The sequence below is a fragment of the Equus caballus genome, chromosome 25 (genome assembly GCF_041296265.1).
Source record: "Equus caballus isolate H_3958 breed thoroughbred chromosome 25, TB-T2T, whole genome shotgun sequence".
In the NCBI taxonomy this organism is placed as follows: Eukaryota; Metazoa; Chordata; class Mammalia; order Perissodactyla; family Equidae; genus Equus; species Equus caballus.
In genome coordinates, this window is record NC_091708.1 from 43,056,243 (window position 1) to 43,068,840 (window position 12,598).

At 42.5% G+C, this 12,598-nt stretch overlaps 1 protein-coding gene across 11 annotated transcripts in view; it reads right to left on the reverse strand.

The window, feature by feature from the left end:
* TTF1 (transcription termination factor 1) overlaps positions 1-12,598 on the reverse strand; it is a 33,356-nt gene that overhangs the window by 14,773 nt on the left and 5,985 nt on the right. For 6 of the 11 annotated variants that reach the window (XM_070251976.1, XM_014736242.3, XM_023629206.2 and 3 more), the window contains 5 exons: positions 11,709-11,935; positions 10,171-10,356; positions 9,133-9,211; positions 5,981-6,111; positions 3,854-4,088 (listed from right to left, as the gene is read on the reverse strand). In XM_070251976.1, the coding sequence (XP_070108077.1) occupies positions 3,854-4,088; positions 5,981-6,111; positions 9,133-9,211; positions 10,171-10,356; positions 11,709-11,935 (858 nt within the window). The remainder of the gene's footprint in view (positions 1-3,853; positions 4,089-5,980; positions 6,112-9,132; positions 9,212-10,170; positions 10,357-11,708; positions 11,936-12,598) is intronic. The other 5 variants (XR_011432715.1, XR_011432714.1, XR_002803977.2 and 2 more) reach the window with 1 other exon arrangement.

A 12,598-nucleotide genomic window follows, 5' to 3' on the forward strand; every position in this document is an offset into this window, starting at 1 on the left:
TTAACAAAATGAGAAACAAAAACCACATGATCATCTCAATAGATGGAGAGAAAGCATTCGACAAGATCCAACATCCATTTACGATAAAAACTCTCAATAAAATGGGTATAGAAGGAAAGTACCTCAACATAATAAAAGCCATATATGACAAACTCACAGCCAACATCATACTCAATGGGCAAAAACTGAAAGCCATCCTTCTGAGAACAGGAACAAGACAAGGGTGCCCACTCTCACCACTCTTATTCAACATAGTACTGGAGGTTTTGGCCAGAGCAATTCGGCAGGAAAAAGAAATAAAAGGAATCCAAATAGGCAGTGAAGAAGTGAAACTCTCGCTGTTTGCAGACGACATGGTCTTATATATAGAAAACCCCAAAGAATCCATAGGAAAACTATTAGAAATAATCAACAGCTACAGCAAAGTTGCAGGGTATAAAATCAACATACATAAATCAGTAGCATTTTATACTCTAACAATGAACTAACAGAAAAAGAACTCAAGAACTCAATCCCATTCAAGATCGCGACAAAAAGAATAAACTACCTTGGGGTAAATTTAACCAAGGAAGTGAAAGACCTATACAATGAAAACTACAAGACTTTCCTGAAAGAAACTGATGACGACATAAAGAGATGGAAAGACATTCCATGTACATGGATTGGAAGAATAAACATAGTTAAAATGTCCATACTACCTAAAGCAATCTACAGATTCAATGCTATCCCAATCAGAATCCCAATGACATTCTTTACAGAAATTGAACTAAGAATCCTAAAATTCATATGGGGCAACAAAAGACCTCGAATTGCTAAAGCAATCCTGAGAAAGAACAAAGCTGGAGGTAGTATCACAATCCCTGACTTCAAAGCATACTACAAAGCTACAGTCATCAAAACAGCATGGTACTGATACAAAAACAGGTGCACGGATCAATGGAACAGAATTGAAAGCCCAGAAATAAAACCACACATCTATGGACAACTAATCTTCGACAAAGGAACTGAGGGCATACAATGGAGAAAAGAAAGTGTCTTCAACAAATTGTGCTGGGAAAACTGGAAAGTCACACGTAAAAGAGTGAAAATTGACCATTCTTTTTCACCATTCACAAAAATGAGCTGAAGATGGATTAAAGACCTAAAGATTAGACCTGAAACAATAAGTCTTCTAGAAGAGAATATAGGCAGTACACTCTCTGACATCAGTATCAAAAGAATCTTTTTGGACACCATAACTCCTCAGACGAGGGAAACAACAGAAAGAATAAACAAATGGGACTTTATCAGACTAAAGAGCTTCTTCAAGGCAAGGGAAAACAGGATTGAAACAAAAAAACAACCCACTAGTTAGGAAAAAATATTTACAAGTTATCTATCTGACAAAGGGTTAATCTCCACAATATACAAAGAACACACACAGCTCAACAACAAAAAATCAAACAATCCGATCAAAAAATGGGCAGGGACATGAACAGACATTTCTCCAAAGAAAATATACGGATGGCCAACAGACACATGAAAAGATGCTCATCATCGCTAATCATCAGGGAAATGCAAATCAAAACTACACTAAGGTATCACCTTACCCCTGTAAGAATGGCAAGAATATCCAAAACAAAAAGTGACAAATGTTGGAGAGGTTGTGGAGAAAAAGGAACCCTCATACAGTGCTGGTGGGAATGCAAACTGATGCAGTAACTATGGAAAACAGTATGGAGATTTCTCAAAAAATCAAAAATAGAAATACCTTATGACCCAGCCATCCCACCACTGGGTATCTATCCAAAGAACTTGAAATCAGCAACTCCAAAAGTCCTATGCACCCCTATGTTCATCGCAGCATTATTTACAATAGCCAAGATGTGGAAGCAACCTAAGTGCCCATCAACTGATGACTGGGTAAAGAAGATATGGTGTATATATACAATGGAATACTACTCAGTCATAAAAAAGGATAAAATCGTCCCATTCACAACAACATGGATGGACCTTGAGGGTATTATGTTAAGTGAAATAAGCCAGATAGAGAAAGACAAACTCTGTACGACTCCACTCATATGAGGAATTTAAACATGTGGACAGAGAACTGATTGATGGTTACCAGGGGAAAGTGTGGGCAGGGGGAGGGCACAAAGGGTGAAGCGGTGCACCTACAACGTGACTGACAATAATGTACAACTGAAATTTCACAAGGTTGTAAACTATCATAATCTCAATAAAAAGTTTTAAAAAAAGTGGGAAAGGATAAATAAAATGATAGAAAGTTGATGGTTATTGAAACTGGATGATGGATAGAAGAAGTTCTAAGTTTGTGTGTGCTATAAGATTTCCAGAAAAACATTTAAAAAAGGGGGGAAAAAGAATAAGCATATTAGCAGATGCTAAAGGACACCATGTAAACTCAGTTTACTTTTCATTGTTTCTAAAGCAGATGGATATTACTCTTATCATACCAGCTGCTGGAATGTCAAATAAGACCAATTTAGTAAGGTGATAAATGATTTGACGACTCCTCTAATGCCCAGAGTTAACGGCTGAACTAGAGCGCTGAGTGAAGTTCCAATGAAAGCAGCCACAGGTCACGAGCCGCTGGTGATCCACATTCTTGATTAGGGAGACACGTGATACACACAGTAATTGACACCAATGTTTTTATTCATAGCCACTCAAGCTCACAGGTTTGAAGTGTATCACCTGAGGTGGTTTCAATGTTATATGAAGTAAATACAGGTTCAGGGTTCAAGCTTCCTCCTTTTTTCTTCAAATTAAAAAAGAAGTCTTTTAAAAAAGAAGTCTCACACGTTCACTGTGTTGACTCCGAAGGAGAACCACCTTCTTCATTGCCCCTTTTCCACACTGACATGTCCTCCTCCAACTGAGGCTTACAACCCCCTCTCCTCCCTTTTTCAGTCTAAAATATAGAGCTAGAAAGGGCTCTGGTTCCTCCTTATTATACACTTTTCCCCCAAAACATTATCTGTTCTTTGGAGTTCATTTCCTTGAGTGTAGTCTTCTACGAAAATAAACTCTACAACAGAACTGTAAGGTACATGTTTATGTACCTTACAGCACCGTAACAGTATACAGTATACAACATACAGCACAATCCAGGAGTTTGCTTTTAACATAAAATACACCTACTCTGGGCTTATTCTCATCTGCTCCTCCAGCTGACCGTGCTCCCCTCGTGCACGAGCTGTGGGTTGTGAGCCGTGGAACTACTGCTTCAAGAGGTCACGGTGCAGCTGCACACCCCTCTCAGGGCGCCAGCTCCGAGACCCTCCGGGGCTGGGAAGAGTGACGCCAAGCAGAGAACGCACAGCAGGAGCAGGACTGAAACACCTGTGTGACGGATGCACCTAAAGAACTTCTAGGATGAAGAGTATGGTGGCCTCGCTTTAGGTGAAGACAGAGGAACTGCTGAATTAGAGGGCAAAGTTCAAAAGGCAGAGCTATTACCACTCACTGCGCTTGTGATTTCTCTCCTGGATGTTAGTTTTGTATTTTTTTTTTTTAATGCTGCAAACAGATAACTAGCTTGTTTTACTGAAGACTTAGAAAGGGACAGAAGGAAGAAAGCATAAGGCAATATTCAGTATTAAAAAGGTTCAGCTTCTTTATGAGGAAGCCATACGATGACTCAGGGTTAGTTCAGTGCTAACTTAAATCAGATTTTGACACTGAAGTGGCTGCAGCAGTGGACTGGAGGTGATCACAGCTGACATGTGAGGCTTCCCACACGGCAGTTACACAGATGTTCTTAGTAACCACCAATCTGCCCACTGTATAGACACTGCTGTGAGAGAGAGAATAGCATGTTGAAATTTATCTAAGATGCCATAAAACTTACCACTTACTTTTACACTGCATCCAGTTTCTGGTTTCTACTTTAGCTTCCACTTCTATCCAGGATATGCCCTTGTAGAGTTTTTCCCGAACAATTGACAGGCAGCTTTCAGGATTTTCTTGGAGTCTAGAATCCACCTCTTTTAACTCCCGGGGAGACATCTTCTTTAGAATCACTTCTTCAACAGCCTTGATGAGTTTCTGGGTTTCCGTCTTACTCCAAGCACCACGATTTCTTTCTACAGACACAAAAGGATGGTCTTATAGATGCTAATCTATTTGCTTTCAAACACAAGGTTAAAAAAGAAACGATAATGATGGAGACAGGTCATTCCACATTTGTCCAAACCCACAGAAGGTACGACACCAAGAGTGAACCCTAACGTAACCTGTGGACTCTGGGGCATCAGGACAGGTCAATGGAGGTTCGTGCATTGTTAACAAATGTATGTCCCACTCTGGTGGGGGATGTTGATACTGGGGGAGGCTCTGCATGTACGTGGGCAGGGGATATATGGGAAATCTCTGTACCTTCCTCTCAATTTCACTGTAAACCCAAAACTGCTCTAAAAAAAATCAAGTCCTAACAAAACAATAAATCGGGCACTTTTTAGAAGACAATGGGCATCTCAATTACACAAACATAAAACTATCCAACAGTTACATGCAAATTAAAATGAAACTACTAAAGTGGCCATAGATTCTTTATTTTTTTGAGGAAGATTAGCCCTGAGCTAACATCTGCTGCCAATCCTCCTCTTTTTGCTGAGGAAGACTGGCCCTGAGCTAATGTCTGTGCCCATCTTCCTCTACTTTATATGTGGGATGCCTACCACAGCATGGCTTGCTGAACGGTGCCATGTCCGCACCTGGGATCTGAACCTGCGAACCCTAGGCCGCTGAAGCAGAACAGGCGAACTTAACCACTGTGCCACTGGGCTGGTCCCCATAGATTCTTTTTACGAACCAATGCCAGAAAACCCCTTTCTTAAAGCAATGTATGTTTCTTAACTTCAAAAAAGCTGTTCTTCCTGTTTCTGAGAGTTATGTCTCCTGCATGAAACTATGAGATTCCCAAACATTTAATGGGAAACAAACAATCAAACGCCTTCTTTGTGACGTACACAACCCTCCCCGAGAGTTCCCAGTGTGAAATGAACAGCTGCACCTGAGACTCGCTGAAGCCAGTCATCGAGGAAGGTGTCAGAAGCATCTACGCTTCACCCCTCCTTGTCTGGACATTCACAGTCAGGCTGAGGAAAAGGCGTCAAACTGGCAGCCTACACATGTCTTTGTTTTGGCCCAGAGTGTTGTTACTTTTCCCCAGTGACAAATTGGATGAATATTTAAAAATCAAGAGAGTTTCAAGAAAAAGAAAGATATCTAGATTTCTCACACATACACACAAATCCAGATTTTTGCATTACTTTTTGGAAAGTGGAAGAAATGGCCAGATCAGGGCTTCATACAACACCTGTGGCTGGAGTTGATGGCCCAAAAGGCACGGTCTCCAACTCACCCCAGGGTCTGCCATGCACCGGCCATGCAGACGCCCGGCTGCCCAGCCTGCTGCATTGCTCTGCCCATGCATCTGGAGCATGTGAGCCCCCAGGCCAACAGTAACACCAACTAAGGACTATCTTAAAGCAACTGGGGATTTTTTAATGCAAAGAATATAACCAAGGAAACTTTTTATGAAAAAGGAGAAAAAGAGACAGGAGATCACCAGCTCTGGTTCTGGGAAAAGTTCCTATCTAACAGGGAACTGAACAGCATCCATCCCTCCCATGGTCTCTCTAGCCACCTTGGGGAAGGGCCCCCCTCTGACCAGGCTCTCCTACCCACCAGCTTCCTTGGGTATCAGTCTACTTGGCAGCTACAGGCGTGCTGAAAGCTACCGAGCTGAGGTGTGGTAGGAATCAGTCTTGGGAATCAAGGTTGTACAGCTTCATAAATACACATGAAGAAATGAAATGAAATGAAATACTGATTCATGGCTTGAATGGCTTGAGAAACGTTGGCCGTCACAGAAGACAGGCCTGCAAGGATGCCTGGGCACGGGGTGGTCGCGGGCTGGCGCAGGCCTGTCGGGCTTCTCCATTCGCCCAGGCGGGCGCAGGAGACAGCTTACCGCTGCTGATCTGGGAGAACTTGAGCGCAACGGAGAGGCTGCTCCGAGCCACCATCTCACCGATCTTTTTCCAATCGTTCCCGTGGAGGGAATGGTATATCTTTAGTTTCTCGGCATCTCCTTTGCTATACCTAAGAGAAAGGGAAAACGTGTTACAATTCTGAATTAACTACAAGATTAAAAGCTGTATTCTCATTGCCATCTACTGGAGTCCTGGGAAAAGCTGATCGGGCTGGGCCCTCAGGAAACCCAGTTCAGCTCCAGTCCTACTGATGACCTCAGCTCCTGTCACTTTGTCTCGGCGCCTCAACTGGGGTCATCCTACAGATCAATCACCACAGTTCCCGCCAGAGGCCTGGCTCAGTCACACAGAGGCCAGGGCAAATGATCAGATCACATTATTTCCCATCCAAGCCCTTAGAGGCTTTGCTTTTCACGCACAACAAAATACAACCTTCCTAAGGTGGCTGCAAATCCCGGTGCCCTGTGCGGTTCAGCCCACCAGTCTTCTGTGAGGCCTTTCTGCCCGCAGAGCCTCTGTACCTGGGATGGAAACGGCCTTCCTCCACCCCGCCCAGACAGCTCCTGCCCTCTTCAGATGTGGCTGACCGGCCCGTCTTCACTGAGGGCTTCCCCGCCTAGCTAACCCACTGTGGCTCTCTCCTGGGGACACTCCGCTTCTCTCACTGCACTTGTTACGAGTTACAAGTACACATTCAGGGGTTCCTTGTTTATCTGTCTCCTCCTCTAGGCCAGCGCTGTCCAACAGAAAGATAATACGAGCCACTGATGTCATTTAAAACCTTCCAGTGGTCACATGAAAATGAATTTCATTGAGTTTTAATGAATTAATAATGTATTTTATTTAACCTAATATTTTAAAATGCAATCATTTCAACATGTAATCAGTATCTAAAAGTATTAATGAGATATTTCACATTTCCTTCATGCCAGGCCCTCTAAATCCAGTGTGTATTTTCCTGGTACACCACAGCTCGCTTTGGACGAACTACATTTCAAGTGCTCAGCAGCCACATGAGGCTGGTGGTCATGGCAATGGACAGCACAGGCCTGGAGGGACAGTCCTACAAGGGCAGGGACCCTGTTGGTTTGCTACACTATGGTATCCATAATGCTTGACAGACAACAGACATTCATTCAAAAGTGACGAATAGCCTAACACAAAAGTAACTATTTAAGGAATTTTGGGGCATTAATCCCATATAAAAGCAAACGTATTCAAGAAGAGAACTGAAAAAGCACTATAATATAAGTGGATTTTGAGATTAAACACCTTACGTGTTTAAGTGAAGACAAAGCAATCTTCACAACATCCTACAGTTCCTCACGTGCGGACTGGCGTTTATGTTATTACTAACGCGACACAGAAGCAGCCCTAGTCAAATACTAACCATTTCTGAAGGCAATCCAGAACTACCTCAGATGACACGATCCCCGCAGTCTCAGAAATTCTCTATAGATGCAGACTATGGTGAATAGAGACTGGGAATCCCTCACTAGTAAGGATCAAGCTTTCTAGTAGTTTCCTTCTCAAGGCAATCAGAGTCCTTCTGAGATTAAAAAAACCTAAAGGCACCCTCGAAGCAACAGAAAAGAGGACATCAGAGAGAAACAGCGTACAAAGCAGGGAAACAGGTGTACTGCCCTTTCAAGCCTTGAAATTCCTTGATTTTTGACTTTCCATGGTTTTTTTCAGTTAAGAATTCCTTAAACTGGACAAATATTCTCAGGGTGAATGGTCACAACACAAATAATATGGTACAAAATAATGAACTTCATTAGAACGACAGACTTTTAGTACTCTAAAACCTTCATTCCCACATTTATATCACAGGTAGAAAAACACATTACCTCAGCTGCCACCATTAATTTACCAAAAGAATTCTGCTAAGTCCCATTTAAAATGTCACCCTCAGTGAATTTCCTTAAAGGTTCTGTCCACACTTGCCCACCGTTGGGGCTTGGGAAAGAGGGCGGGGTAGGTTTCAGTCTGCCTGGGGGACCTTGCCTCAACCTAAGGTTTATTCACATCAGTAAAAACTACAAAACAAAACAAAACAGAACACCAAGGTCCTATCAACGCCTGAAGCTCAGATGACGTGTCTGTCCTGGTTTAGAACCTGTAGCTCAGTAGAACTCAAACGGCTCTGCTCGATTCACGGTCTGCTGCCCAGAGCGAGGCCAAGTGGCTGGGCCACTGGAGGCTGCGTGGGCCTCAGAGGCAGGAGCTGATGCTTCCTTGCTTATCCGTTTGTCCTTGAGCAGAGCGCTCACCCACAGCCAACACCTACATTTCACCTACGTTTGTTTTATTCAGAATGTTGGAAACAAACTATAATTGGGTATTTTATTAGGAAAAAAGGGAGAAGAGAATGCCCATCTCCACATGAAACACTCTGCACTGACACCACCGAATCACACTTAAATGACCTCATGCTAGTGAGTACCTCCCTCTTCAAAAATGTACTGAAAACCCAAAGAACGGGGCAAGTGCTAAAGGGAACACCACATTGAGAAGGAACGTCTGGGTTCACCAGGAGCTTACAAGTCAGCAGAGAGCAGAGAAAACTTCACAAGCAACATAGAGAAGCAGAGCATGCTGAGCGCGAAAATGAAAGCATAAAGAAAAAGCTGAGGACTCCCAATGGCGAAGATCTCAAAAGGCTTACAAAAGAGGCGGAAATTGAAACGGGCCCTGAAGACACACACTTGACAGCAAATACACACTCTGGTTGCACACACAAAAATCTTCATGACATTTTCTGTTTTAATCTGTTCTTGTCGACATTTGGATCCACAGCATCAGTAAAGACGAGAGAAATGTTCTGTCTCAAGGTGCTAAGACTTTTTTCTTACCTGCCTTTGTGTTTTTTTTAATTTTTATTTTTTTGCTGAGGAAGATTCGTCCTCAGCTAACATCTGTTGCCAGTCTTCCTCTTTTTTTTGCTTGAGGAAGATTAGCTCTGAGCTAACATCTGCGCCAATCTTCCTCTATTTTGTTTGTGGGTCATTGCCACAGCATGGCTGATGAGTGGTGTAGGTCCATGCCCAGGATCCAAACCCACGAACCCAGGCTGCCGAAGTGGAGCATGTGAACTTAATCACTACACCACGGGGCCAGCCCCTCTTACCTGCCTTTGTAATTATTGACATCGAACATCTTCTTTGCTCGATAGTATACGAGTTTCCAGGGCCGGGCAATGCCCTTACCTGAAGTCAGAAGAAAGGCAGTCAGAGGGCCATGCAGAGCATGGCATGAAATGCAGTCACAACCATAACAGGACCCAGAGTAGCCCCTTTAACAACACTAACTACCCCAGACCCTGTGTAAAGGCTGGGATTTCAGAAGTCCTGCAGAAAGCTATCTTGAGGAGCAGATGTACAAAATCACCAGTTTCCTTGGAGGTCTCTGAAAACTAGATGCTCAGTATGTAGAGGCTCCAGCTTCTAGCCTACTGAATTCGTGGAAAAGACTCTTATAAGGCAAAGTAATTTCAACATAATTTGATTTAAGAGGAAGGGATGCTAAGGCGGGGGACACATGCCAACAGTTTTCCATGAGATAATCAAAAAAACTTTCCAAACAAATAAGCTTTTCTAGCTTTCCCCCTCTAAAGATGAAACAATCCCTCAACAGGGCTCACAATTCTGTTTTCCTTTGTGCATTCCAGAGAACGCCTAAGAAATTATCCTCTTTAAGTTTAAAAGAGATTTTTTTTCCCCCTCCAATCCTATATTGTTTCATGACCTTCCAACTTTCCAAGCGTCACCTCCAGGAGGAGGGTGCCAGCCACGAAGCACATAACGGCTACTCTTAACTCAGGAGAGCCTGGTGCATAGAAGCATGTGCTTTGTGCAATATATGCAAAATCTATGTAACAAAGAACAGGAAGAGAAACCAAAACTGCAATTATCACCAAGTAGGAAAGCTAGAAGTTGATTATTTAATTTTTTATAAAATCTGTAAAAGCACTATACTTAGGAGACATGAACACATTCCAAACCCCCAAAGGTACAGGCTGGCAACAAAATACTGTTAACCATAGCAGCAGTTACCATGCATCGCAAGCACGGAATGGGCCAGGCGCTCTGCTGAATTCTTACCATGGCTCATCCGTTTAAGGTTGGAAGGCTGTGGAGGATCAAAGAGTGAACAGTTGCAAACTTACCAATGTGCAATCTAAATGAGTATTTTCTTTTTAAATCGGTGATCATGGATTTCTCCTCTGGGTATCTGTCTGTGTACAGAAGCTTGTCTGCATTCTCAATTCCTGTCAGGGATAGAAACTCTTGCACGTTTTTCTCTAACTGCTTATTTTCCTTTACAGAAAACTTGCCAAATTTAATAGCGACACCTAGGATTTGGGTGGGGAGAAAAAGTACGTACTGTCAATAATGAAGAAAAGCAGACTTAGCCCGTGGGCGTCAGCAATTACAGTACAGCGGCCTGGCGGCTCCTCCCTGCGGGGAGCGGCCCTGGCCCGTGCACCCGGCACTCGCTCTCCCAGTCCCCACCGTGGAACTCGGCTTTCCTTCAGAGGTCAGCTCAGGCCACGCTCTTCTCCCCAGGTCTTCCCTCGTCATCCCGTTGCAAACTGACTTTTCCTGATTCATCAATCTCTTTTTAAAATAGTTATTTTTTATATTAAAAAGTAATATATATTCATTAAAAATTCAAACAGTATTGAAATAAAAGTTTAAAAGATGTCTCCCTTTTACTCTCCTCTACTCCCTCTAAGGCAGTCTGTGAATTGGTGGGCATGAATGCGAATACTTATGTATATTCTCTATGCAGATATATTAGGGAGAGGGGTGACAATCTCATTGCTCTTTACACTCTATTTGTCTTCGTAACTCAAAGCACTCAAGTTTCATTATTGAAATGCAGTAGTGATTGCATTTTACAGTATATTTTTCTATCCTTAGGTTTATTTTAAAAATATCTCATAAAATACATACTCATGAAAATTTCAACATAGAATACACAAATAAAATGGGATCATTCTACAGATATGGCTCTATAAATTGTGTTTTTCTCACTTAATTTGTCTATTTTTAAAAACTACTCTCTTCAACATGATGAATTCCATATGGCTAAGGCCCCTCTTTTTACTTTTTTCAATGACTGCTGGTACTGGGCCTCACACAGCAGACACTTGATAAACATTGCTCATTTGCAGTATACAGCTTTAGATCTATAGTTCATTCTTAAACCCAATAAGCTTTCTGGGAGGTTCTTGTAACACAGTGAAATGAAGGAGGAGACCAAGTTGTGTCTTGCAGGAAACCATGCCCACTACAACCAGCATGCCCTCAAATTAACATCTCGGGGAAAGACATTACACCTCATCGAAGTTGATGATGTTAATATGAGCATTTTAATTTTATTTTACTTCTGTATCCTTCCTAGTGTCGCAGCCAATTAACCTCCTCTTTGTCTTCTCCAGGAGTGCTCTGCTAGTCTGTGGATTATCTGGGTCTTTCAGCCCCATTCTTCCTTGTCTCCTCCCAGAAGCTGGGCAAAGAGGAGGAAAACCAGTGCCTTTCATTTTGCTAATTTTACAGCTCAGACAACAATTCTAGAAGGAGATAAAGCTGAAAGAATTCTTCTTGTGAACCTACAAATCCGAATGTTTCACAAAAGAAACTCAGGGCTTAGTTATAAGCATAGAAAAGTCCAACAAATATTGAAGTTCCGCAAACTCACCCTGCGCTTTAAATTCTTTAAACCGTCCCAAGTCATCCCGATACAGGCGCTTGATTGTGGTGGCCGCCCGCTCCCTGATGTCAGGAATGAACTCTTGGAGCTGCTTCACGGCAGAATCCAAATCCACATCAGAATCAACAGAATCTCTCGAATCTTCAGATAAATACTTTGTCTCAGAATCTTTAGCCGATTCCAAATTGCTTTCTTGTTCACTTGTAGGTTCTAACCTAAGGGGGAAAACTGGACTGTTAACGTTAATATATCGCCTGCCCTGATGGCTTTTAAATTCTTTTCTTAAAATGACTGTCACTTAGGCTACGACAGCATTAAAGCTAGAAGAGATCTTGGAGTTGATCCAGTCTCTGAAATCTGAACTCTTTCATGTAACTTCGCTAATTTGCACATCCCCCAGAGGCTGCCGAGAAGGTGAACCCACCACCCTAAGCCCTCTGTCCACCACGTATTACTTCTCATATTACCATGTCTCAATGTTTTTGCTTTAGACATTGACTTCCTAATAAGCTAAGCCTTCTTTTACCTGCAGTGACACTCAAGACACCGCTCCCTGACCCTTCCAATGAGTTAAGTTTACAATGATGATTGCTAATTAGTTAAATCAATTCAGGGTTTACATGGTTACAGTTGCTTTGCTGCTGTTAATAATGGCCACATTTTTTCCCTTGGCTTAGTTTTCCATGTATCGACCGCTAATTCACGCCCAAACTCTCTGCCAGATGTCCAAATCTCCTCTTAGTACGTTCAATTGTATCAGCTACCCACTCGGACAGGAAACTGAAAACAAAATTGTGTGCATTTGTTTAAGCAAAGGGTCAACAGCTTTCAGAGGGCCCATGTAATACAAATTAAGAACCACAGTCCCAGAACATTCT